This window comes from Stigmatopora nigra, chromosome 6 (assembly GCF_051989575.1).
Source record: "Stigmatopora nigra isolate UIUO_SnigA chromosome 6, RoL_Snig_1.1, whole genome shotgun sequence".
Classification (NCBI taxonomy): domain Eukaryota; kingdom Metazoa; phylum Chordata; class Actinopteri; order Syngnathiformes; family Syngnathidae; genus Stigmatopora; species Stigmatopora nigra.
In genome coordinates, this window is record NC_135513.1 from 16,047,353 (window position 1) to 16,073,946 (window position 26,594).

Below are 26,594 nucleotides of genomic sequence, written 5' to 3' on the forward strand. Positions count from 1 at the left end.
CATAACTCTGTAGCATTCGTTCTCATAGGCACTCCAGCCAATTCCCCTTTTGAATACATAGATGAGTGCAGATTTCAACAGTGCCCGCCGGATGACATTAATAACACAGCAATCCGTATACGTGTATGTTTTTTTTTGTGTGTGTCTCCCTACAATTATATGAAATGTACAGGAATATTTGTTAAGGTGGGTGCACTCCTTTAATAGGAAGTGGGCTTTCCACAGAGTGGAGTTAGTTGGCCACTGGGAGATGACGGAATGCACCCGAGCAAAAAATGATTCCCCCCACACACACACACACACACACACACACACACACACACACACAAGCCCCTCGTATTCAGATTCTGGAAATGGATTTCTGGAGCCCGGTGGAGGTTAGACGTCGTATATCAATTATTTGGAGTCCCTGCTGACAGGAACATATGTATCCTAGGCTATTTTATAAAACTATAAGTGGCTATTTATCGCCTGTGGCTTTTATGACAAAGTGACTTATTCTGTGGACATTTTTTTTGTCTTTCAAAAGAGAATAAAAATATGGCGTTTTTTCTTATTATTTGGTTTGGCAACTGATGAGGATGCCACTTTGCTAAATGACCAGGGCAATGGTTGGATTTATTTAATAGCACATATTATTTTCATGTTAATGGACATATTTAATATGATTGGCCAAGAGGTTCGGAGAGGATAGTTAATGTATGCTAATTCGTATTTAGTTTCAGGTATTTGAAGGGAACTACACAGTCACCTCTAGAGCCAGCCCTTGTACATGTCTTGGAATTTTTTGGTACAAAATCTTGCAGTAGAGGAGCTTTATGTTGGAAGATTTTGTAAACTAAGGTGCTACAGATGCTAAATGCAACCCTAACTAATGCTATGTAACTTCATGGGCTAGTTAAAGCAGTTCATTTCAGAGGCTAAGTGGCCACTTGTTGTCAAGTTTTACTTGTAGCAACAATCATTTTATCAAGGGAGTACCACGTGTATTGAATTGAATTGAATGCCTTTATAGTCATTATACTATTAGAATCTGGAAATTGTCACTGGGGAAATCAGTCGTCATCAGCGTGTGAAATAACAATAACTTTTTTTCGGCCCGTTCACTCATACGTATCATCATCAAGACATCTATAAAAATGGCAGATTTTTGGGCAGCGCATTCAAAATGCCTTAATCATCCCGGTTATTTCATGAAGTCATTCAACGGAGAAGCAAAGCCACCAAAAATGAAAGAGGAAAGCGGAATCTTGCTCAGCGCAAATGAAAGCATCTCGCGGAGAGACGGGAAAAATAATCCGGGCTATATTATCCATGCCGCAAACTCCACAATTGCATTTGTGTCCGCTAAAGCCAGTCTCTCTAATTCAATTAGGCTCCCATAAACATTTTCATGTGTAGCAAGTCAGCTGTGAAGGGACGGCAAAACGGGTTCCGCCAGCCAATCAGAGGCCAGAGCTCATCCAATAGCATCGGGGGCTCAACTTGTTTGCCGCGTGCTAGCATACAATAACGCCACTTCTCATTGGCATTCATCCCCACTAAAGCAAAATCGCTAATTGCCAGCTCCACAATATACGAGCGCAAAAACAAAACGGGCTATATTTGTCAAGGCCGCGCACGCCGTGTCTGCATTACAATGATAATATTAGGCTAATTAAAATGATTCCTGACTGCTTCATTTGGAGAAAGGCGCCGCGCTAAAGTCATTTTTTCACAAAGAGCGGAGAAAAAAATGCAACAGTGTGGCAGTGTTGAATAAAAAAAAAGAAAGAAAGATTTGATTTGTATTTAAGGGACACGCCAGGATAATAATGACCTGGGCTGTGTTGCCTTCCAGCAACATCTCCCGTGAGGCCGTCTTTTATTTATTTATATTCTTTCTCGCTTTCTTTCTTTTTTTTTTTACAGCGGTCTCATCTATTTCAATAGTCTGCATCACGGCGCGACGCCTCAATCTCACTCTTTCTCACTTCCCATCTGGATTCCTCCATTTGGAGGGTGACGGATTAAAGAAGATCCCTGGATGAAACCGTCGAGGATTCTTTAATGCCGTCGTATCACATATCAAATTCCATTCGCAGACGTGAAAGGACCACTAACACGATCAAACACGTTTGGAATCCGTGACAATGTCGGAAGATTAACGCAAAATAGCCAATACAGTCATGCCTTGACATACGAGTGGCCCAACAGACGAGGAATTTGAGATAAGAGCACATTTTGTGGCCGGAGAACAATTAGAAATGTCTTTTTCTATTGAATTATCCTATGTTTTAGATGTTTTTTTTCAGATGGTGTAAATGGATCAATTTCTATTAAGTTATTTTAAATGAGAAAACTGGATTTGACATCTGAGCTCGGTCCCGGAACGCATTAAGCTCGTATCTCAAGGTATTACTGAAGCACAGTTTATAAACTCTGCCTTTTTGTCTTCCAAAGAAGAAAATCTGAGGTCTCCCCTTTCCTAAACTGTGCCGTGATAGCTTTTGATCAATGGCCATCGGTATGGTGAAGAACGGCCCTGAGCCGCCATTGATCACCGCTATAATAAGTTAGGAGATGACAGGACTGGGGCAGCTGGGATATTGCAAGAGAAAGAGAGAAATGTCCACACCCAAATGATATCTGCTGCCCCGAATAGTATTGGCAAATGTATGGTGAAAAGCCATCGGGGAAAAAACAAAACAAAAAGTCGTACATTAAAACAGACAAGGTGAGTAAATGGCAATAAAAATGAAACGTTTGTTTTGGGTCAGTCAAACAACAGTTATGAAGTTCCTTGGTGTTTGTCAAGGACGATTTAGTGAGTGGACGCCGGGGGCCTGTGGGCTTTGCAATTTTCATCAGCCCAAGTAGCTGCACTGTCATTAATCTGCACCCTTTTAGTAGTTATTGTTCATGTTGGCATGGAACAAGTCGGAAAGACTTTTGCTGAATAAGGACAATAATAATGCTTGCTTAAGCATTAACCACAGCATTGCCAGAAAAAAAAGAAATCTTCAATCTTGCAGCAATACCACTTTACATATATTGAGAAAAATGATTGGACTTGCCCGTCCCAGACTCTTAGGAAACAGTCATGCCTTGAGATACGAGCCTAATGCATTCCAGGACCCAGCTCGTATGTAAAACTCATCAATTTATCCTATAAAATATAATAACAAAATACAAATGAACCTTTAAAGTGATCCACCTCGTATGTCAATTGACTCGTATCTCAAATCTGTTTTTCAATACAAACGATTCAGGTTTTTTTCACTTCATTCTTCACTGATTAACAAAAAAAAAAATGCAAACTGTACGACCAACACTCGAAGATATCTTTACGTGAGGGAGAAGCAGCAAGAACTACAGTGCAATGCCATTCTTATAGGCTCTTATCTCAAATGTATCTGGAATCTCAAGGCATAAATTAGCTCAGAATTTGCTCCTATCACAAATTTTTTGCATGTTAGCTCACTCGTACATTAAAGTATTAGTATCCAAGAGTCCCAAGTATACTGTTTATGTCTCCCCTGTTGACAAAAGTGCAGTTCTTTCCCGCTTTTCCACAGTCAGCTGTAAGGCAGCGCGTTAAGGAGCCAGGCGGACGGGCGGGCCCAAACGTCAGCCGGCGAGGACATCTGCTAGCCTAGCCAGAGTGCCACACGCCGGGAGAATCTCAAGTGACGCGTGGCCATGCATCAAGTGGACTTTGTAGTCGCTAAATGATTTTCTAATGGGGCCCCAGTGGAAGAAAAGAAAGGGAAAAAAAGTGCCAAGTGTGCCAGGTTACAGTCTCGGGTCTCACTTCATTTTATTGACTCGCCGCCGGGATCATTAGTGTCTTTTCGCCGGGGCTCTTAATGCCTCTCGCCGTTTAAGAGAGCGCGTTGTACTCCGAGCAAAGAGGACAAAATAAATAGTGATATTCTTGCCGGGGTGGCATTCCATTTCAACAACATTTTCAGGCTCATTAACATTTCAAAAGCAAGAAGACAATTGGAATAAATGCTCTTTTTCATTAGGCTCGACGGCCCAAAAAGAGCAAAAAAGTGAAAAGGACAAAATAGCCAGACAACTTATTTCAAGGATCCTCCAAAATACTCAAGTGGAGGGAAATCAAATACGGAAAGAATGAGGCGTCCGTCTTTTGGCATCTGGCAAACACGCTTACGTAATGTGTTTGCTAACGACGCGCATTTGAGCAAGTTATTAACATTAAAGCCCAAATGGAAATAAAGAAGCGCCGGCGCGCGCGGCCCATTGTAAAGTTAATGCGGCATGTGGCCATTTTACAGCCACTTTCAATCTCACATCTATAGATACTGTAGCGCTACATCATTTTAATGAGACAATGTGCTAATTGACTGCAGATCCCGGACGGACGCCCGGACGGGGGGTGACGTGTCAACGTTATTCTCCGTCAATGGCCGCCTACCCCGACTCCGTCACATCGTTACATGGTCACATGGTTCGCTCGGAGCAACGGTGAAATGTGATACTTAAACTGATGGCACTTCTGGCTCTACTTTTGTCATCGTAAGCAAATATTGAGATTTTCACCATCTGAACCACAATATTACATTAAAAAAATCCAGTTATTGCGAAAATATTCCAAAGACTGTCGCACTACAAAACCACTGACTCAATTTATTTTCTTAGGCGAAGAAGGAATCAGAGAAAGAAAGTCCAAGGTTTGGATTGTACGATAAATCTACGAAAAGGCAAACCTGGCTCTATCCAACTTCAATGATACAGAATATAACTTGTACTTGACTTATCCTTCCAAAACAAAGCCACCAAGATAGCAAAGTGTCCACAAAAAACAAGAAATGAACCAAATACGGGATAAAATGAAGTTCGAACCAAACCTAACATTCACTCACATTTTCACCAACAGATAAAAGCGTTCAGGTGCAGACAATCATCCATTCACACCATAGGATTTTTTCCCATGTGATCCGTCACAATGATTTATAGGAGTTATCCTATGCAATAATCACATTTGCAAAGCACTACGTTTAAGGGCCGGATCTGGCATTTTCATTGGTGCGTGAGATCGGCTCAAAGTTAGAGAACAAATAGCCCCGACATATTCGGAATACCTGACGAAAAAGTAAATACGGCCTTTGTGCTCGCTTGGTGGTAACAAAAAAGGGGAAAGGAACAAGTGAAAGAAATTTGCAGACTAATTAGAGGGAGGAGAGATTGAGCGATGAGGAGGGAGATAAGGTCCGCTGGAAGGCTACATTATTCATGATATTCTATTTTCTACCCTCCCCTCTCCCTCTCTCTCTCTCTTCTGCCACCAGGACCGACAGACGGACGAGCGACGGCAGAAAAAGAGGACCCAAGCCACTCTATAATGTATTCCCATCAGTAATTTAAGGTTGACGAATGTGATGAGTCGGTAAAAAGTCGGAGGTAACCTACCAGCCAGCCCGGAGTCCTAAATCACTCCGACTCCCCGCCGAGGCCCCGGGCGGGAATCTTTTGGGAGGATTTGTCAGACGGGGAGGCGCTAATACCGCAATCACTGCGTAATTTAGATACCGCGAGCCAACCCTGGGCTTGATTAAGTATCACCTTAGGTGTCCTGCCACGTTTTGGATCGTTCGCAAGGAGTACGGCGCCCTTCTGCATTATTACAGACGGACAATTTAGGGACCGCGTTTGCACTGACATAACTTTGAAAGTCCTCAAAATAACAAAGACAACAGCAAAGTTGACGCGAGAGGAAGACCATCCCACAGGGACTGACAAACAAAACACACTGGGTTTAAATAGACGGGCAAACTGCAGGTGAACTCGATGGCCAATCACAAGGGGTACTAGGACGTTTGGTCGCCCGGACGTTTGGTCGCCAGACGTTTGACAGCATGACAGAGTTTACTGTTGAAACCAGCGCTCAAAATTATATTCACCCAGGCGACCAAACGTCCGGGGACCAAACGTCCGGTCACAATCAGAAGGACGGGTTACATGGGGGAAGGAAAAAAAATGTCAGAAATTGATCAAACCAATACATGAGAGACAATTTAGTCTGATATAAGTGAATAAAAACAAGTGGTTATTGGAGTTGGTTCTTATTAGGATTCCTTCCATTTCTTCCGCTTTTGTCGCTACATCAAAATATCTCATTTCTCACTTTCCATTTTTATTCTACCGCATTTTGACCATAAAAGGACGTTCCCAATTATAGATGTCACGCTCGGGGAGTGGAGAGACGAGACGGGAGCGTTGTAAAAGAAATCTCGGGCCTTCCACCATTTTGGCTCCTCTTTGGAAGGAAAACCTTTTCAGAGGCGCCGCTACAACACTTTTGGGGTCATCGTTAAAGCGTCCGGAAGTGAAGACCAATTAAGAAAAAGGAGATCTGCACTTGGGATGCTATGCTGGCGTGACTAATAGCCCCCAAGGTGGGCTTTAGCAGTCGTTCGGGTTCGAATCTGCGCTTCCAGAAAATCAACAATAGCTGCATGTCAACCAGAAGTCATCCTAAAAACAACGGCATGCATCACATTAAACTATTCCCATATACGAACCAGATCCATCCATTGTTACAGTTATTATCTTTATGTGTTTCCCTTAAAGGCGAAAAATGAAGCGAGCGAGTGGAGTGTCGAGAAAAATGTACACGGTGCAAAGAACACGCCAATCATGGCAGCCTCCCTGGGGGGCCAAAGGATCACAGAAAGAAAAGTATGGCTTCAAGTGTCTCATTAAACAAGTAATACTGTTGACAGAAGTCTCGGCAGTGCAATTAGAAGCAAAATAAAAATCGAATAGCCACTTTAAAAGTGACTGATGGGGGGAGCCCGGTCGAGGCCAGTGGAGGCCGGGCAACTCTCCTTATCGGAACAACTCCTCGGGCTTATATTTCCACAATCAAACGGCAGGAGCGCTCATTCATTCACTTTTACAAGGGTGCTGTAGCTTACCAAGGGCCACCCTGAATTGGTAGCTGGCCAATCACAAGGCATAGCTAGCGTTGGGCAATTTACAGTTTTTAATGAGATTAGTTAGCATGTTCTCGAAATGTGGGAGGAAACCCAAGTACCAGGGCAAACATGCTAACTCCACACAGGGAGGTCTGGCCTGGATTTGAACCCAGGACCCCAGAACTGTGAGACCGACAGGCTAAACGCCAAATTCGGAAGTGATAACGAAGGAACCAAAACGTTTTTTTGTCAAAATTCTTGGTTTCACAAGCTTATCTGGTTTTTGAGATAGCGATACGATAGCATCTCCGCCATGAAAAATGACTCAACGAGTCCCATCACAAACACAGACAGTGCAATGTTGCTCAAGAGCTAGCGTTCAACCCTAAATGTAAGGACATTGAAAATATCTTTTCCAGTCTTTTCAAACCCGAGAAAGACCAAAGAAAGCAGCTGAAGCAAGGTGCCGCCATTACACGCCAATACGTACGGTAGAATAGCGCCATATTCCTTAGCCAGACTCTCCCATTGGAGGCGCTGTTTACAACAGAAGCGCTATTGGTTTGGGGACCCGCCCCCTTTTCCACTTGCGCCGATTTGATCAACTAGCGCAGAAGACCAACGAGCCAGAGGGCCATTGGGCCAATCTATGGCTCTTTTCAATAGAAGGTTTGCGGCAATTTGGGGACAAATGCGGCCGGGATGATTCCCCCTCTGACTTTGAAGTAACGGCCTCCCTCCCTCCCTCCCTCTCTAGTCAAAGATACCACTAATTAAAGATCTGGATCTCACGGCGGGGACAGTTTGGCGCTGTTCCGCCGTGGTGTCGGTGGGCGGGTCGCACAGCCTCCGACACGCGTGCAAGTGCACAAAAACATGTTCCAGTCACATCGCCTCAGTCTTGACTGCGGGTAAGAAAACAAGTTCAGGCACCGTGTCGTAATCCTCTTAGACAAGCCTGAATGGGACTTTTTTTTTCTTTCCTATCTTCTTCTTCTTCTGCAAATGGAATCAAGCGCGAGCGGAAAAAGCACGCCAGTGCGTCAACTCGGACAAACCACGCAGAGGACGGAGCGGCGGCCCGTTCGCCTTGGTTATAACTTCACGTTGCCGTTTTGCGGACAGAAATTTACGGGATTTACGTTTACGGGATGACGAAATGAAGCCATTTTGACCAAATTCCCATTTTAGGTAAACGGAAATACAAGTTTACACAAATCCCAAATAATTAGCATCCCCTGATGAGGCTGAAATGTGTCCTCCAGATGAAGAGGCATCATCATCATCATCCTCATTTGAATATTCAGCGGCGCTCCTTTGCCTAATCATCTCACTCATCAAGAAGACAAGTTGGTTCAGGCTGAAATATTCCATGAAAAAAGAAAATAGCCCTCCTTCGTTATTCTGATTAAGCGAGAATGGCTGAGTTCTTGCTCCAAATCAACCAATTTAGATGCATTGCACTTTTTTCCTTCCTTTAAATCACGCATTCGCAAATCAGATCTATTTCTTCCTCTCGTATTCAGAGAAACGAAACGTGGATCTGACAGTGCGTGCGTGCCCTTCCGGCCAAAAAAGCCAAATAGCTGAAATGTCGGGGGGAAAAAAAATAAAAAAGACAGAGATCTTTCCGTGCCATTGAATTCATTGAAACGTGGCCGTGCGCATTTGGGAAGCAGCCCACGAACGCCGGGCGGGCGCGCACCATCGCCTCCCGAGCATCCATCCACCCACCCATCCATCCATTCATCCGCTCGCAGCGTCCCGTCAAGCCCCAAATTGGCCGGCACGCGGTGGGGGTGAAATGGTAGGCGACCATTGGTTCCACTCAAGACTTACGCTGCTGTTTTGTCCCGACCAGTAGACCACGGCGTGGTTATGCGCCGAGTCGCCGCTCAGGGCAAAAGTGCTGCTGGCGATCTTGGATTGGTCCTCGTCCCGGTTCTTGGGGAACTCCGATCTCCTCGGCCCGTCCGCCGCGGGACCCGAATCGGCCACCCCGGCCCACTCGGGGACGCTCCTCTTCTTTCTGGCCGTAGCGGCGTCTTTCCCAAAGTCGACGGTATCCCGGCGCTCGTTTGGCGAGCCCAATTTTCCCAACTCCACTTTGACGTCCATCGCTTGGGCGCGCAGTCGGAGCGAGGCGCAACTTATCTCCGCTTCGACGCCCGGGAAGGCGCCGGGGAACATCAGTAACCACACGCCCAGAGCCAGGCGCCAGGTCGGGAAGTAGGCGCTCCCGCAGGTGGCCATCGCCAAGACAGATCCTGGGAGGACCAAAAAGGACCAAAGGACAGGAGGACCGGAGGGAGAAAAAAAGAGGGAGAAAGAGAGAGAGAGGGAGTGCCAATGTTCGACTCCCCCTTTTTTTTGGTCTCGGGTCGATAAAGAAGAAGAAGTCAAGCCCGCTCTCTCCGTCTGGGGGGGGGAAGGTGCTGGCTCCTCGGCAAAAACTGTTCACGTCCGAGCTTCTTTGGAGACGAAAGATACACACATTGCGGGGAGGAGGAGGAGGAGGACGACGAAGAGGAGGAAGAGGAGGATGAAGAGGAGGAGCTGGAATGGAGCCAGCTGCCTGGTGCGCGCCCGGAAGAAAGCGAGATGGGAGGTGGAGAGGAAGGAGAGGGAGGTGGGGGAGAGATGGACTGTCCATGGTACTGGTCCACTCCCCCAGAGATCTGGCCAACATTGCCATATGGGATTATGGTTTCCATTTCACCAAATGGACTACTTGGAGACTTCAGTAATGAGAGGAGCCCAATTAACTGCCGTTTGCAAAAGTGAAATGCCACGATTCAAGCGTACAATGCAACAAGAGGATTTTTTGTAAATTCGTTTTTAGAGACCATCATTTTCGTTGTAAGTAGAGCTACATCCGATAGAAGCAGACAGACATTGCCTAAACTCAAATAAATGTTTTTTTTCCTGTCAGGGATGGGAGGTAACTCCCCAAAAACTCGAATAAAAGTACTTTTTCCTGATTGAAACGTTACTGGAGTAAAAAATATATATAAATACTTCAGTAAATGTGAAATGGAGCTCATTTACGTCAATGTACTTGGAGTAAAAGTTACTTTTTGTGTGATAGAAAATACACAAAGCTCAAAGTAGCTTGCTCAAGAAATCTTAAATCTCAATTCAAGTGCTTTTTATGACTAATTTCCACAAGTAAAACCTCAAGAAAAGCAATCATTGTCGCCAAAACAAATTCCAGCAGGAAATATTTCACTACAAAAAAATACATCTGACTTAAGCACTCAGATTTGTAATAAAATGTCATTAAATCACCAAGAGCTCATAAAAGCCTGCCATTATCACAGTGATTTTTTTTTCCTGCCGCATTTTCGACTCATCACAGACTTTAAGTAAGAAGAAAAATAGGATGGATGAGTTATAATAGATTTACATACGAGGGTGACCAGTCCAGGTCAGTGTGACCACCCTCGGGGGTGCCGAACATCCACTGATGGATGGAGGACAATTGGCACGCCATTGCGGTCCTCCCCGGAGATCAGAGAAGGGCCAAAAAGATTGCCTGCCGGAATGTGCCGGCGTCTTGTCGACAGGCGCAAATGCAGAGGGGAGAAAAAAAGAGAAAGAAAAGTGCGTACGTATGCGCATCTCCGACAAAGAGACACACAGCGTGTCGTGGTGTGAAAAGAGAAAGGGAGAGAAAGAGAGAGGGAGGGAGGCTCTCTTTGAGGGCGAGTCGCTCGCTGGGGTGTTGTGTCCTTGCCTGTCAACTTGACTGTCAACAAAATGTCCATCAGGAAAAAACCCAGGAGACGCCAACGCCGCCAACGCCGCCAACGCCGCCAACGCCGCCAACATTGCCATGGCCATTTCCACACATTTCGTGTAAGAGTCTGAAAATGATGGCTCATTAAAGGCCGCCGCCGCCACCACCGCCGTACGAGACACTTTAGTGTCGTCAGAAGACTTTTGGAACAAGAAAATTGGAATTCTCTCGGGATTGAAATGTTGTGCTGCTATTTGTGTGGCAGGCGTTTGGTTGAAAAAAAAAAAGCAATATTAAAGAGAGAAATGGAGAAAATGGGAGGCGTTTAAAGATGTCAGTCAGCTTTGACTGTTGAGGTGCCCTTGAGCAAGGCAGAGCTCGGTTGCTTAAGGTCACGTGGCAAGAGCTGTCGTCTCGGATGACGTCTGACCACACGGCGTTTTGGTCCTGCTTTTGTGCCACTCAAATCCATTTCAAATCATCTTTTATTTCTGCCTCAATTCTACACGCAACGTGACACAATTAGCACACAATATTGATTTTATATCTCCACAACCTTTATAACAGAAACAGTCATCAACAATTCCCATTTATTCTCTGAGAGACATTCAAAAAAGTCCAGAAACACGCAAAAATACACCTTTTTTAGCCATTCCACCACTTTTAAAGTAGGAAAAAAGTCTGAGTCGTCTTGACAACATTGTTGCGCCGTGGCTAATCGATGAGGATTAATGAGAGAACACAGAGTAAAAGGTCTAATTAAAAAAACATGATTAAAAAGGCACCAAAGTGACGCTCCGACTGTTACACGGTGAGTCATCATCCCCCCCCTTTTTGCCACACCCACATTTTTAACGTATTCAACAAGCAGGGTTCATGGTTATATATTATATTGAAGAGTCATTCTTGAAATGCAGAAAAACAAAAAATGAGTCATATCGTTTATCTCAAGAAGCAACGAGTGTAAATCCCAGCGCCTTTAGTACTTTTCCCACTTGACGTTTTTGTGTCGGATTACATGTATTTTATTTTTATTCGAACTTCCCACGGAAGTTGTCAGGCAGCTTCCAAATACGTATTTATCTCCTTAAGAAGTAATGGCTTGATGAGCCGTGCCTTGTGAATAATTGAGGCGCTGCGCTGAAGTCAACAGCACCTCATGCTAGCTAACACTAAAACACAATAGCCCAATTGGGGATTTAATTGCAAAATCATCCTACAAATAATTGAAACTGAGGCAAAAGTAATTTAACAGCACACCCAAAAAGATGACTCACTCAGGCAAAGAACAGGAAAACGCCACAAAACACGGGCTTTCAATACACAGACAGGGATTGATGACAAAATACAAACGTCTGGCTCACACACCAAAAACTACAGGCATCCAGCAAGCCCAAAAACGTGGCAAAAAAGTTATAAAAGTGAAGAATGGGCTTCTAGTCCAGGGCCGGCCGGTAAAGAGATGAGAAGCAGAACTTTCATTGACACCATTTCCCATCATGCTCCAATTTCCGCAGGCCCATTTGGAATACATCAGACGGACACGGAGCCTTTGGTCCAGAGTCTAGCAGCTTTCTGATTGTGCCTTTCAAGAGCGTAGCCATCTTTGAGGGGCTGATCAAAACCGTTTATGTTTCCAGCAATGCTTGCGAGAGAAAATCTTCTTGGTATTTTATACAGAAAAAGAAAGAGAGAGAAAGATCCATCTTCTGGCAAACATTTGTACCATGCCTCAAAGTTCTGAGATCAGGTGTTCATTCCTGGTAGTCATTCAGGAGAGAAAAAAAACAACCCTTGTGGAACGACCACTCCAGAAATTTCTCAAGGCGATGCCCTTCAATGGGCAACCATGTGACGTCAAAGCTTATTTTCCAAACAACACGTTTGTTTTTCGGGCAACTGTCGCTTGAGAAAAGTGAATTTCCACATCTCCTATTGGATGCTTTTCTCGAGCTCTGGCTAAAGAGTATCAATGCAGTTGTAATATTGGATGACGATGATGATGATGATGCTTTAGTCATAAGGTCAGTGTATATCTTTTCCCAAGTCCTTTAACACGGAGCCCTGACCTTTCTAACTAGCATGATTAATTGGCCTGGGTCAAACTTTTGGAGGCTAACAGTCCCAGGTCACCTCATTAGCACGCTAACTCAAGACCCACTGTCGCTTTTCTCCTTTCATTTGGAGGTACGTACGGTGGCCAATCGGCAGTTCGGCACTTGTGAGATGGGGGAGGTTCAATCTATGGTGGCTTCCTGAGTTCTACTCGAACCCGTGTGGCTTTTTAGACTTTTGCAAAATGATTTTTGAACTAAAAACAGAAAAAATGGATTTAAAAAATGATAAGGATTGATTTAAAAGAGGTAAAATCAGGAAATGTAATATACATCTATACTCTTCATTCAAAGAAATTATTCACTTTCCGGGCCCCACAAAATGATGCGGCGGGCCACATTTGGCCCTCGGGCCGACACTTTGACACCTAGTTGAAGACTAAGTCTAAATTGTTCCCAGCTAGAAGTAATATAAATGTTCTTTATCTGATTGTGCCCTGCGATTGGCCGGCAAACCATTCAGCCATTTGATGAAAATAATCAAATCCATTAAATTCCTTTTTTAGAATGATTCGCTACGCCAGTTAAACATATTAAATAGCAAAAAAGCCCAAGAATGTTTGAGAAGAAACCGTGTATAGATGTTACAAACAGTGCAATGAAGCCAATTTGCAAAAAGTGGCAAAATATGATCAGCACCTTTGATCTTGTACTGATTAAAACACGACTGAAACACACGTCCATTTTTTGTGTGTGTGGAAAGCTCGTCAACGGGTGACCTAGATACCACATACACAGGTAAATCCATTAATGAGCAAAGATCTATGCGAGCGCTCTTCCCATCTTCTCCAAACATCCCAAGCCTCAAAACAACCCCCAAAAAATCCATTCCCTTTTACCAAAATACCTTTTCGAAAGACTTTGAGGAACCGAGTGCAGTATCGATTTTCCTAAAAAAATACCCGATGGGTAAATTCATCCGATTCTTTGCTCCATACATATTGAAATGTGATGCCTCACTAACGTCAACATATGTCACACGGCATTATCCCGAATATTACGATGACTTTAAATGACGACCCTTTCCGCGATCCACCATTTTGGCTCCAATATCTACGGGTCAAAGTGCAATGTAATTCTTTGTATGAAGCAAGTGTCGAGTAAATGTCTTCCACACAAAAAAAAACAAGAAGAAAAATGTTTGCCTGATGCACCTTCCTCCAAGGGTGATGAATATTTATCATTTGTAATTACATCGGCGGCTGGCAGACGGCTGGGCTGGCCTTCATTAAATCTGGCTTCTAAACAGCCAAGACGCAAACATTCAAACATCCAAACCCAAGCGAAGCGGATTCCGAAGGCAAGGCGCTCGCTATTTGTCCCTTTAATACACACACGCGCAGACGGCAATAAAAATAAGACTGCTTTGTATGCGGAGATTTACTCTGCGGGTAAGAATGCCTTATCTATATGCAAATGATATGTGATCAAGTTCAATAAGTGTTGAAACAGGTGTCCCCAAATATGCCCCTACTTTCATTTGTCAAAGCTGCCAGGGTGGCCCACTTTTTGAATGCAAAGCGATCCAAATCCAAAGGGAGACTAACTCTTGTGTGGATGTTGGGGAAAAGAAATAAAAATAAAATAAGAGGTTGCAGAACGCTAGCCATGATTGCGACTCCAGGGGCGACCATTTTGCATATGTACTTTATCCTGATAGTAAGACGAGATCTGGCATGAGACATTTTTTTTGCTAGAAACCTTGTTTCAACGGCGTTCTGCCATCACAGTTCTGGGATCTGGGTTGGATCCTAAGTCGGTCTTCACTATATTGAGTTTGCATGTTCTCCCTAGGCTTGTTTGGGTTTTCCCTAAGGTGCTCCAGTTTCCTCCCACATCCCCAAAAAATGCTAAGCTGATGGAACGGTCTAAATTGCCCTTAGCTAGCATTAGTTGTCCTTTTTCTGGTGTCATGTGATTAACTGGTCATCAGTTCAGGGTGTCTACACTCAGCTGGGATAGGCTCCAGCACCCCTTGTAAACATAAGTGGTTCAGAAAATGATCAAAAAGGCCAGTTCAGTTTCAGACTTTTGTCTTTTCAAACATTGAATTTAGGCAGACTGGGTCAATGGCGTGTACAAAGGTTGGAGTGGAAAATTGAAAATGGTAAGCAAGGTCAGTTCCTCCTTTGCAACGACCAATAAAAAATAAGTTCCAGTATTTAAAAGAAGAGTGATGACTCACATACATGAATAACTCCATTTTGGGGGCATTTCAAAACGGATTTTGTGGAAAAATGACAGATCAGGTAAGATAAGCACTAAAGCTTGGAACCGTATATTTGCTTTCAGAGGGAGGAGAGAGAGCCAGTCCTCCGTATTTTCTCGTTTTTTAAAGTATGCGCTTGTTGCCTGCGTGGTACATTTGTCAGAATCGGGCGTCTCTCCTCGGGGGGCTTTGCTCGCAGCCGTCCACAAAAGCCGTCCGTCCACAATCCCATCTGCCAAAGGATGGTCTTGCGTGGGGTCACGGACAGACTTTTTTTGCTCCGGCGCCATTCGCCGGATGAATTCCTTTAAATTGATCGACTTGAAGGGATTACTCTTAAATGAAAGGATTAGGGAGGATTGAGTTGGATTTAGCCTGAAAATTGGAAGAAATTAGAACGGAATGAAGTCAAAGTGGTAGAGGATCTGCCTCTCTGCTAAGTACACAACAGAGGACATTTTGACTGCTTTTCTGGCATTCGTCTTTGTCCTTTTCGCTTGCCGTCGTCCAAATAAATCAGCCATTGGCAATTTCGCACTTGCTATCCTATTTTGAAGACATTTGCAATGACCCCATGGCTCTTACGCCAGAAGACTGAACTGACTGTTATTAAATAGTCTCCCTTTGCACAAAGTCTAATCCATGTGTCAAAGAGATGGCCCGGGGGCAAAATCTGGGCCGGCGCATCATTTTATGTGGCCCGGGAAAGTCAATCATTTCTGTTTTAGGATCAAATTCAAGTGAAGAGTATAGATGTATATTACATGTTCTGATTTTCCCCCTTTTAAATCAATAATCGTCATCTTTTAATCATTTTTTTCTCTTTTAGTTCAAAAATCATTTTGTAAAATCTAAAAATATATAAAAAGTCAAAAATATAATGTTTAGATCAATAAAATGGCCCTCAAGTTGAAGTTAATGCGGCCCGCGAGCCAACCCGAGTCTGACACCCTTGGTCTAATCTGTGCTAAAGGGCCCGCCCACTGGAGTCCAGCCATGGGCACAATGAATGTTCAAGTGCTTTAAAAAGTGTACAACAGAACTTTCAAAGACAGGCCAGGGATAAATAGCGACATTATTCCATCCAGTGTGGCGGCGCTTACAAAGTCTCCGATGTGAGCTTAGTTGTCCCCCATGACTGCTTTTGGTACACCAAACAACGTAGGCCAATGAATTATTCAGGATCATTCTGGAAGAAGGCGCTTGAATCACGGCAATCCGGGATCTTCTTCCCGTTTACGAGGACCGGACGACTGGTCGCCTCCACGCTCCCATTTCCCACATACGTACTAGCCCATTAAATCCATTTCCAATCATATCTTAGTCTCTCCATTTTTGCCCTTGCATGCATTGACAGAAATCTATTTCAATATTTTTCAATGGCTGCAAAACGATATGATCACAGTTAGGACTCTCCTTAACAACAACTGCAACGCCAATGGAAATGCTTCATTTTTCCTGCGATATATCCTGCTCATTCTTTAAAAAAAGGGGCCTATCCGACTCAAGGTTGCGCTGTATCACCAGGAGAAATCATTGTTGGGAGAGCGTGAGAGAAATTTATGGAGCCGGCCGGCTCCCTATTCCCCAACATCACATTCGTTCAATCTTTGTATTCATTTTCTTTCCGAGAAGCCGTCGCACTGTTTGTTTTTAAGAACCTGCTGTCATGGGGCAATTGGCTTTTGAGGACAGTTCTAGGACCTTCCAATAAAAGATAACATAAGCTACAGTCAAGAGTTTTTTGGGGGGGCAGTACGACACTAGACTCAAAAGAAATGGAGGTCCTGACTAAAAAGTTGTGAAAATTTGACACTGGCTTATAGTTAAGAACTCCAGTTCCTCACGGGGTTCCCACACAGTTAAGGTTCCTTGTGGCGTCTTGTTAGCAAGTGGAGAAGCTTGCTGACGACGATGGTGCAATGGGGATGGAAGCCGAGTAAGAAGCAACAACCTTGATGGTCATCATAACTAATACTGGTTTGGGACAAAGGTGCGGCGAATAGAAGCGGAATGGCCGCCCGGAGACGCCGTTAAAATACTTTTTGTGAGGAATGCCAAGTGAGGAAAGGGCAGGCAAGTGGAGTAGAAGGACAAGGACTCAGATGCAAAACAAAAGAGGTTCATTCACCTACCGAGAGACGTGGGACAAATTGTCTGGCGGCGCGGCGGCGTACACGGGACATAATTAGCGGCGACGCAAAGCTATCAAGTGAGGGCTGGTGACACTTTGATATTTGCAGATGACCATTCATTAGCGTGACGGGACTATTTGTCTTGGTATCTAATGGCTCGAAAACCACACCACATCAGGACTTGGTGGGATATCCAAAGTACTCTGTTGTTTTTTTAAACAGATTGCGGTTTGAGGGTTTTTTTGTGACTGTTTTTATAAAGACAGTTTGGACAAGGTTCATAAGACATGTCGTCCCAGCTAGCGAGAGACGACAGTGTCAAGCGACGTTGAGGAAAATGTTTCGGAATGCTGCTTTTAATGCCTGGCATGAAGTTTTATTTTTATTATATTTGGGTTTTCAGTGTTATGGAGATAATATATTGGTAGTTTTGAAGAATTAGAAAGAAGAATGTAAGAAAGTGTCATTAAACATTGCATTCTAATGACCAAAATACACTTTTTGTAGTCGACAGTTGAAATTCTAGACCCTAAATTGCAAAGTAAATATAGGAAATGATAAGAAATGCATTCCAAACAATGCAATATTGGGGGGAAAATGACATGTTTGCTTTAAGATGTCTATAAATGCAAAGGTTTATAAACAATATCAAACAAACCTCCGCCTTAGAATAAAAAAACAGCAATTCTTTGCATCTTCCTCCATTACGAATGACTGACAGTAACATTATATGAAATAGAAACTTTGTTTGTCAGCCAGCTTGGTGCACAAATAAAGAAAAAGGTGTCTTTTCTTAGTTGAGCAATATGTGGTGTCAATATAGGACAAGCGTCTTGAATATGAAAAGCCGATTGTGTGTCTCCTAATTGAGAAGAAAGTGTCAGCCAGATAAGAGAAGTCCTCTAACGGCAGACAAAAAAAAAAGAAGCTATTTGTCCGCAGAGAAGAAAAAGGATAAAAAAGACAGTCAATATCCCAAGTGAAGAAGATGACAATCTAACAAAAGAGACCAAAAAAGAATGGAATAGTTTGGACACGCCTCGCATTTGTCCCCCAAAAGCCTCCCACGTCTAGTAATCATTCAAAAATGCTTGCAAAAACAAGTAAGAATAAACAAGAAGATTTATTTTCTTATGACCAAAGGCAAAGTGCGTGACCCACTCGGATTCCGGGATCGGAATCGGAATGGCGGGCGGCTCTTCACGCTAAATGTTCTGCACTTCAAAAGTACTCTCTTATCTACCGGATTTCATCTTGGCCGACTGTACTTGAGTGGAGCTTTCCTACACCCACTCGTCTCCGGGTCCACGTGGACTCAAAGCGCTTTGACTCTGGGGCGGAACTTTGATTTTTGGATTTGGCTTTGGAGGCGTCGCCCGGTTGACCAAACAAAATGGCGCACAGCGGCGACAACATGGCGTCACGCAACTGGAAAGGCAGAGAATGTGTAAAAGATGGGAAATGGGGCGATTCCAACGGCATTCCCGCGATGCCTTTGAACGCATGAATGTGGCGGCGTCCTCTAGATCCAGGAAATGACACCCGAGCAAGAGCCAGACTTTCCACCATGGCGCTTCTCTGATTTCTTGAGCATTTCAAACGAGGAAAAGGAGTGTTTGAAGCAACTCCGGTCCTCAAGGGCCTCTCTACGCTTGGTTTTTCATGTATCCATAGATAACAGACAAGATAGGGGCCCTCAAAGACCACGGTTGGTGAGCCCTGGACTTTTAAGTTTGCTCTTACATACAGTCAAGTTATCAGGAGCTTCCACAAGTCATGATCTCAACATCTGGATCTGGCGCCCAATAGCAGATTGGCAACCGGTTTAGGGTGTAGACTGCCTGGAATAGGCTCTGGCAACCCTCACCAGGATGGCAAGAACAGAAAATGAATCAATCAATGAATGATTTTGGCAGTAAGGACAGACCTGAAACAGGATAGGTCTTTTGTCTGACTTGTGAGAATATATTTCTTCTCATTTTGGCTCTACAAGGCTTCGTAACAACAAGAAAAATTCAATATGGAAATACACAAAAAATTCTGATCTAGCCTGAAACCCAAAATTATTGGGATTTTTCCCATTTTGATCAAGAATCCAAAGGATCGCATTCGAAAATTAGTACACTTTTCAATGCATGATCATCTTTTAGCCCGTGCACTGGAATTTGTTCAAATGACAGTTTAGCAACGGTGTACCTCGTCACTTCTCGTCACTTCTAACCGGCAGTACAGTTTGGAGCTCACGGCTCGTAAATCTGGCCTGTCACAAACGGCTATGCGATGTGACAGCAGGGCCAGGAAAAAAAAAAAAAGTGGTGAAAAAAAGTCCTTTCTGGACTGCGCCGTAACAAAGCAAAAATGTACTCAACCTTCCACTGCCCTACTCCAAAGCGGTTAACTGTCACACACAGTTTGTCAAGGAAAATGTTGGCTTATATGATGGAGTGCAACAACTTGACACACACTTGCCACTCGGCCATTTTGTCTGAAGGTGGCAGAACCTGCCACTCATTGGCCAGAATTTCAGAAATTCACAGCCAATCGAAACGATTTACAGAAGAGCAAATTAACGGATGTTTGAAGCGCATAGTATAAGATAGAGAAACCAAAAAAATACATAAGGGAAACAGAACCAAAACTAGAATTGGCACACGGTTCCGTGGTATTTAATTGGAAAGTGGACTGACTATAAGCCTCGCAAACATTTTCGAGCCAAGCGAGATTGTTACGGCAAGTCAAGCGTCGTCGACCCCCGAGCCGCTGCAATATTCACGAGAGGAAAAACACAAGTAAAACCTGGAAATGGTTTCGACTATTCTGCCAGAAAAAGGCAACGGCAGTGACCCAACTGCCACTCAGGCAAACTGTCAGGGGAGAGGCCATTCAATGAAAACATTTGCATAAAAGACAAAGCCAGTAAAGGTGTGCCCATTCCTCCAAAAATAAATTAAAAATATAAAGTCATCAAGTGCAACACAAGCTAGCCACTGAGGATGTGGGGACGTTGCTCAAATTGCAATTAGCCACAGCAGCAATAAGTTGCTCTGGGCTTTTGGGCACAAGCACTTTATTTATGGATTTCAGAAGAAAATGACAACAAGTTTGTCATGATAAAATGCAAATACAAAGTATATAAAGTGGTCAAATGTGGACAAGACAACAATCCAGAATTGGCTGAAAATTTGGCAAAGTACTAGCAAAAGTTTACTGAAAGTAGGACTATTTAAAAGAGAGTAAAATGGGCAAATACGCAGCTAAAAACTATACAATTCAACGATAGAATAACATAACGATTGCACTCTCCAAAGAGAAAGAGAAAACTAATTTCCATTTTGTAACTTGCAACATTGGTATGTAGAGGTGTTTGTAAGTAGAGGTCCTACAATACTGATATCATATCATCTAAAATACTAAATCTAAAGGACGCAACACTACTTTTTTAATGTGAAACAATATACATATATAGTATAACCCACACATTTTGTCAAGCTGTGCAAGAATGCTATTTTGAGTGGGCGTGCAGAATAAAAAACTGGTTTTAAAAAGTGTAACTAAAATGTGACTGTGATGTCAAGTAGCCCGCAGGCAAGTTACGACAAGATGGCTCACGAGGATCTTTTAAAAATAAAAACACTCCACTCGTCTGTCTTGAGATAATCAGCCCCAATTTACAGTTAAACAGTAAATAAATAAAAATAAATGCTAAAAAAAGCCTTTCATGGTTGACTTCTGTTGTCAACATGTCACTCGACGTCTTGACTTTTTCAAACAAATTTGTCAACTGTTGTCACGGCGACAGCGAGTCGGCTCCCGCGCGACGTTATATTAGCTTTAGATATCCGAGTTGGAACGCAGCCATTCACTTTTGTTCCCTGCACTCTCGTGAATTTCGGCTTATTGACAATTTTAATATGTTCGCTCGCTTTTCTGTCACTTTTGCAAATCTTCCTTATTTTGCTTCTACCACCTTTACACGCACGCCTCCATTGTATAAAATCATTCACCCTTATTTTGCTTTTTAATCCGGCCCGCTGACGTTTTCCATGAATTTTTTTTTTTTTCCCAAAATTTCTTTTTACTTTATACTTTGTACTTTCTACTTTTGACTTTAATGTAATACTTGAGTCCTTTTTTCTGTTTCTGTTTCATATGTACTGTTAACGGATGTGCTTTTTTATATATATCTTATCTTTTGCTGACCCCGCCCATCTGTCAATTTTTTAAAGTCAATGTGCCCCCCCGCCGGGGCCCAAAAGTTTGCCCACCCCTGAATTAAAACAAATACAAGTTATCAACAATAAATCGATCCCTGAAAATGTTCCTTCACATTTAAACGTTACAAATGAAAAGCATCCAATATTCCTTAATAACGTGACTCAGTGTGGCAGACGGTGTTGGTCATTAAAAAATCCATTAATATTGATTGTTATTTAAAATGTGTGGGTTAATGACTCAGCGGACCTCATTATCAGTGGATGGGGTCAAACTAAGTGTGGCGTCTGGCTCCGTCTGGCTCCGTCCGTCCGTCCCTCCGTCCCTCCGTCCGCTTTGCCTACTTGCACTTTCCCTCAAGCTCTTTAATATTTCAACTGTGTGTGTCTGAAAGTGGGAGACTTTTCCATCCAATCATATGTGACACTAAACGCAGTCAAACTTTCCTGGTTTGAGTTTAGGAACATTTGGGAAAACTAAACAAAAAACGGGTAACAAAATTCCCAGAATAAAAGTTGATAAAATAATAGAATATTCTAAAATATTGCACATTGTAAATATTGCACAAAACGATTTTTCTGGCTGGTTTCCCTTCTTAATTTTCCAAAATTAGAAAATGTCCGAAAAGGTAGAGCAAGCATTTTCCCCGCTTCACTGATTCCACAATCTTTTCAGAACGTGTCCAAAAATGTCCAGTTTTTTTTTTAATTCCTCCAGTGTGACTGCCAAAACAACCCTCCATTCATAGCCTTATCCTCACCAGGGTCTAGAAGGCCAATCCCAGCCAAGTACATTGCCCGATTTGGTTGCCAGCCAATCCCAGAGCAGCAGTACAATGTTAAAAGTAGCTGGAGTCTTCCGTCTCTTGTGTATCGCTTCATCTTCTGCCTTGATTTTTCCATTTTGTTATGTCGTTTGACTGTCTTTTTCTTTCTTACGTCGACAGCCTTATCTTCTCACAAGCTCGCGTTCTCTCTTTTGCATTGGAAATCAGCTCTCGGGGATACGGGGTATACAGTACGTCTTCTTTCAGAGTGTGATCAGGGTTCGATCTGGGGCCAGACTATCTGATGGCTGTCCTTTGTTATCATCTGACCTTCCGTCTACCTTTACAGCATCTCCATCTCTTGGCCATCCTTCAGAGAGCTTTTTTTGGGGGTCCCATTAATCATTTGTTCCCTCCCAGATGTGATGTGAGTTCAGGGCAGTTGTCTTAAATAAATAATCCACCTGTGAAAACCTCCTCCTCGTATCACCTCATTAAGAGCTGGGCCGGGGAGAATTCCGCTTCCAGCGTAAGAAGATTTCAGCAATGCCCCAGTCGATTCACTTTCTCTTTCCTCAAGTCTCATAAAAATGCTTAAAACACAAACAAAATAGGTGCTCAGGCGTTTGGGTGCCGGTCACATGGTAAAAGAGAGTTTACTGTTCAAACCAGCTCTCAAAATTATATTCATGAGAGAGAGTTTATAATCCAAGTACTGTTTAATATTCAAGTACTGTTTAATATCTAAGTACATTTGTCTGGCGACCAAACGTCCGGGCGACCAAACGTCCGACAAAATTAACTTTTACATTTTGTAACGGGACTAGGAATCTGATATTGGCCTCACCGATGGTACAGAAAGATTTGGTTCCAGAAGTGCTTTTGCAAAAAAAGTTCAATATACGGTAACAAGAACAAGAAAATGAATAGCGTGACAAAATAACACTTGGCGAACAAAATATCAATGTCTTTGCAACCCGAGAGGAAACCTCCTTCCTCTTTTTGGTACTTTAAAGTGTCATCCTTCAACATTTTCTGGGGCTGTCAAATGAGCGGCGCTTTACGGTGGAAGTTCGCCAGCCAGCCGCCGCCGCCCGCTCAAATTGGCGTGTCGGCGATAAGGCCCGGTCGGTTCGTCTCCGTGCGCGAGCGGTCACCTTGAAGGAAGCCTTTGAGCTCACGCGGCGGTGGCGGCGGCGGCGGCAATTACGGAAAAAGACGATCGATGATGCCCCTTTTTAGCAGACTCTGTGACTTTTAATGGATTTTAAAAAGGGATATGAATTATACGGAGGCTTATTTGCGTAATGGCGGCCGACTGCCAGCTGCCTTTTAACCAGCTATTTTGCAATGGCTTGCCTTTTTTTTCAGGAAAGGAAAATACTCACATCTGTGTGAGATGGGTGACTTTTGGCCAAGAAATGATGGTGATGCCAAGAAAGAAGAACTCCACGGGTGATTCCTTTCAAGCTGCAAAGCATGGAATGGATAACCCAAAAATAAAACTAATGAGAGGCGGAATAACCGGGAAACGTTTCCAATCTCCAAAAAAGATTGCCTGAGTTTGCAGCCAGATCACCAGTCTTTTCTTTGTAGGATTTTAGTTAAATTGCTATTGAAATTGTTGTTCTTGTGTACATTCACTTTGAACTCCTACACGGCACTAATATTTCTTCAATGTTGGCCTAAGTCAAATCTAAAAATACTTCTTAACTGATCTCTTAGTACGATGGAAACATTCTCCAGAGAAAGAAGGGTACTCTGCAGGCAATTCCCATCACGGCATTGCAAAAGTCCAGCGCGGAGCAGGTTTTTTAATGTTTTTTTTCTTTTTTTGGTGCAGGTTGGCTCTACTCTACTCTGAGTCACTCTCAATCTCCTGTCAAAGCAGCAATTCCGCCACACCACTTAAATAGCGTTGCTGTCAGCGAGAGTATCGGACTAAAGCCGCCAAACGTTTAAAGCTGACGTCCAAGGTCACGGCGGCCTACACCGACCGACCGACCGTTCCCGCCATGGCTCGGGGGAGTGTTTTTCTTTTTTAATCGCTCCGTCTCAAAACGGCAATAAGTGGCTAGAAACTTCCCGACACCCAAAATAACGGTTACGTGAGAAGAGCGCGTCCTCTAGAAAAACATCTCGCCCATTTGCTGTGCTTTTTTTGTTGGCTCAATGTCAGAACAAGTTAAATAAATAAATGCAACGGTCCGTCTATCGGATGACGTGGCTGTGAGACGATTGTTGAGAAATCACATTTCACGGCACGAATGAACGTGACGCATTTCTCTGTGACTGTAATTGGCTTTAGCTCATTTGCAAAGATACTCGGTGCACCATATTTCCAGGGATAAACCATCGGAGGGAAGGAAATATAAAGAGAGAAAGAGAATAACACACACACGCACACACACACAACCACACCGGCATGTTGTTCTGCATGCATAAATGCATTGTTGCCTTAACCCCCTTCAGAGATAAATGAGATATCACAGAGACATCGTTATCGGGCAGCTTTTAAATCAAGTATCCTAATGAGTTGCTTGATGTATTGAGGGGTGCCGTGCCTTGACCCTCAAACTAAATGAACAGTAGACTTGCAGGCTCATTATAGCATATGATTCATCACCAAAAATAAGTCAAAGAAACCAGTCACAAAAGGGAAACAAAAAGAGAGGCAAGAGAGGTTGGAGAAAGAACCAAGTTTGCTATAAATATGAAGCAAAGCAAAAATATTGTCTTTTGAGTTGCTGAAAATTTAAAAAAAAAAAAAGTGTGCGAGTGTGTTTAGAAGCTTTTGAAATGTGACACTGCGGAGTGGCGGAATTGCCGTGTTGAGCTCACGCCGACCCAGGAGAAGAAGTGGCCTCTTCAAAGAAAGGCAGAATAGTAGAAAAATCCTCAAAGCTAGCTTTCATGTCAGATCTGCTTTTATGATGGCGGCGGCGGCAGCGACAGATGCATGCCCGGCCGGCCGGGATGGATGGAACACCTTGTGTAAGCAAGCAAAGGATCCCTGACATTTCAGCTTGAAAATGAGCTTGAAATCCCACAGCGGCGGCAGCACGCTCGCCACGCGCGTGTTCCCACTAAACGCTCTTCTCGCCGATGTACAATTTCATCCGAGGAGCGCATAAACTATGGCAAATGGGGTCATCGGCAAATGAATTTGAAATAACTATTTTAGAAAGACGTTACAGGCTGAAGTTATAGGCTTAAGGACTGTTTACCACATCCATCATGGCTCTAAACTTGCGGTAGCACGACACACCGTCCCTTCTGTGTAATAACTTTGGGGTGAGGTCATATCAAAAGACGTTGATCTGCCTCCTACTGGCTGATAAGTGAAAGACAGTGAGAAATAAGTGATATGATATAAGAATAACGGCAAAATGCCAAATGACAAGTCCGAAATGATCACTTATTTGGGTTTTTTTTGCAGAGAAAACGCCCCCTATGGAGAAGCACTACCAATTTGGTCATATGCAGTTTCTAGATATGATGACAATTAGGCTCTTGTCCAGTCAATGAGGATGACATCATGTCCGATTACTATTATTAGCGATAAGTTACAAAGACGGGAAACTCCAAAATATCAAAACAGGATGCCTAAATCATTTTTCGGACTAAAAGTGGCAGCAGCCAGAGGATACTATGACCAGAGTATAAAAAAATACATGTCACGTGTTCGGGAGGCCATCTTTTTGATTAAATCAGAAAGCAAGAATAATCATATGCTAAAGTCACCATGGAAAAATGGTGATGAAGCGACTAACGTGACATTTTTTTGCAGTGCAATCAGCTTGGCTATCAATTATAGATCTCATACTGCGTCAAAAGAAATTGTGAGTCGACGCAAAGCATGTACGAGGGATGAAATGAGCCTGCCAAAAATCTACCGCGGGGAATAGAAATTTCCTGGAGATTAGCTTTAGCTTCTTGAAACAGCAATTTACTTAGAGAAAACAACATTCTGCTGAGTGCAATTGGCTATTTATTTACAATATTTGCTTAAGGAGGAGGCCTGGCGCTTGGAATCTTGTGATTTTACACTCAAAGCGTTTCCACGCATCTCCTCACTTTCTGCTTTTGAGAAATCAAAGTCCACCGAGGCTAACGCACGATAGCGCCGTCCGTCCGTCTGTGATTACGGCAAATTGGACGGCAGACGTTCTTTTCCTACTTGCACGGAGTCCCGGGAGCTTGCCACATAATTGTGAGCAGCATTTTTTTCCCCTTTTTTTATGCCATCTGGCTCTTTCCGCTAGAAATAATATGTTGTCGTGCCGGAGCTCCATTAGCTGGATGATGTCTTTTCTACTATGTCGTGGTGCTCTATTCGTCCCCCCTGATACAAGGTAAAGGGCCCCCCCACCCCCACAAACAGCCTCGCATGTATACAAAAGATCCGATTGCTATTTTAGAGATGCCTGGAGTAAAATAACATTATTTTCAAAACATCACAGGGACAATTTCTTCGGAAAATCACAGAGTGG

At 43.4% G+C, this 26,594-nt stretch overlaps 1 protein-coding gene across 6 annotated transcripts in view; it reads right to left on the bottom strand.

The window, feature by feature from the left end:
• sorcs3a (sortilin related VPS10 domain containing receptor 3a) overlaps positions 1 to 26,594 on the bottom strand; it is an 82,816-nt gene that overhangs the window by 44,233 nt on the left and 11,989 nt on the right. For 2 of the 6 annotated variants that reach the window (XR_013326565.1, XM_077718175.1), the window contains exon 1: positions 8,766 to 9,502. The exons of the other annotated variants lie outside the window; for them this stretch is intronic. Coding sequence is in view for 1 of the 2 variants with exons in the window: in XM_077718175.1 (XP_077574301.1) it covers positions 8,766 to 9,179 (414 nt within the window). In the remaining variant the exon portion in view is untranslated. Of the gene's footprint in view, positions 1 to 8,765; positions 9,503 to 26,594 lie in introns of those variants that run through there. 6 annotated transcript variants of the gene reach the window in all.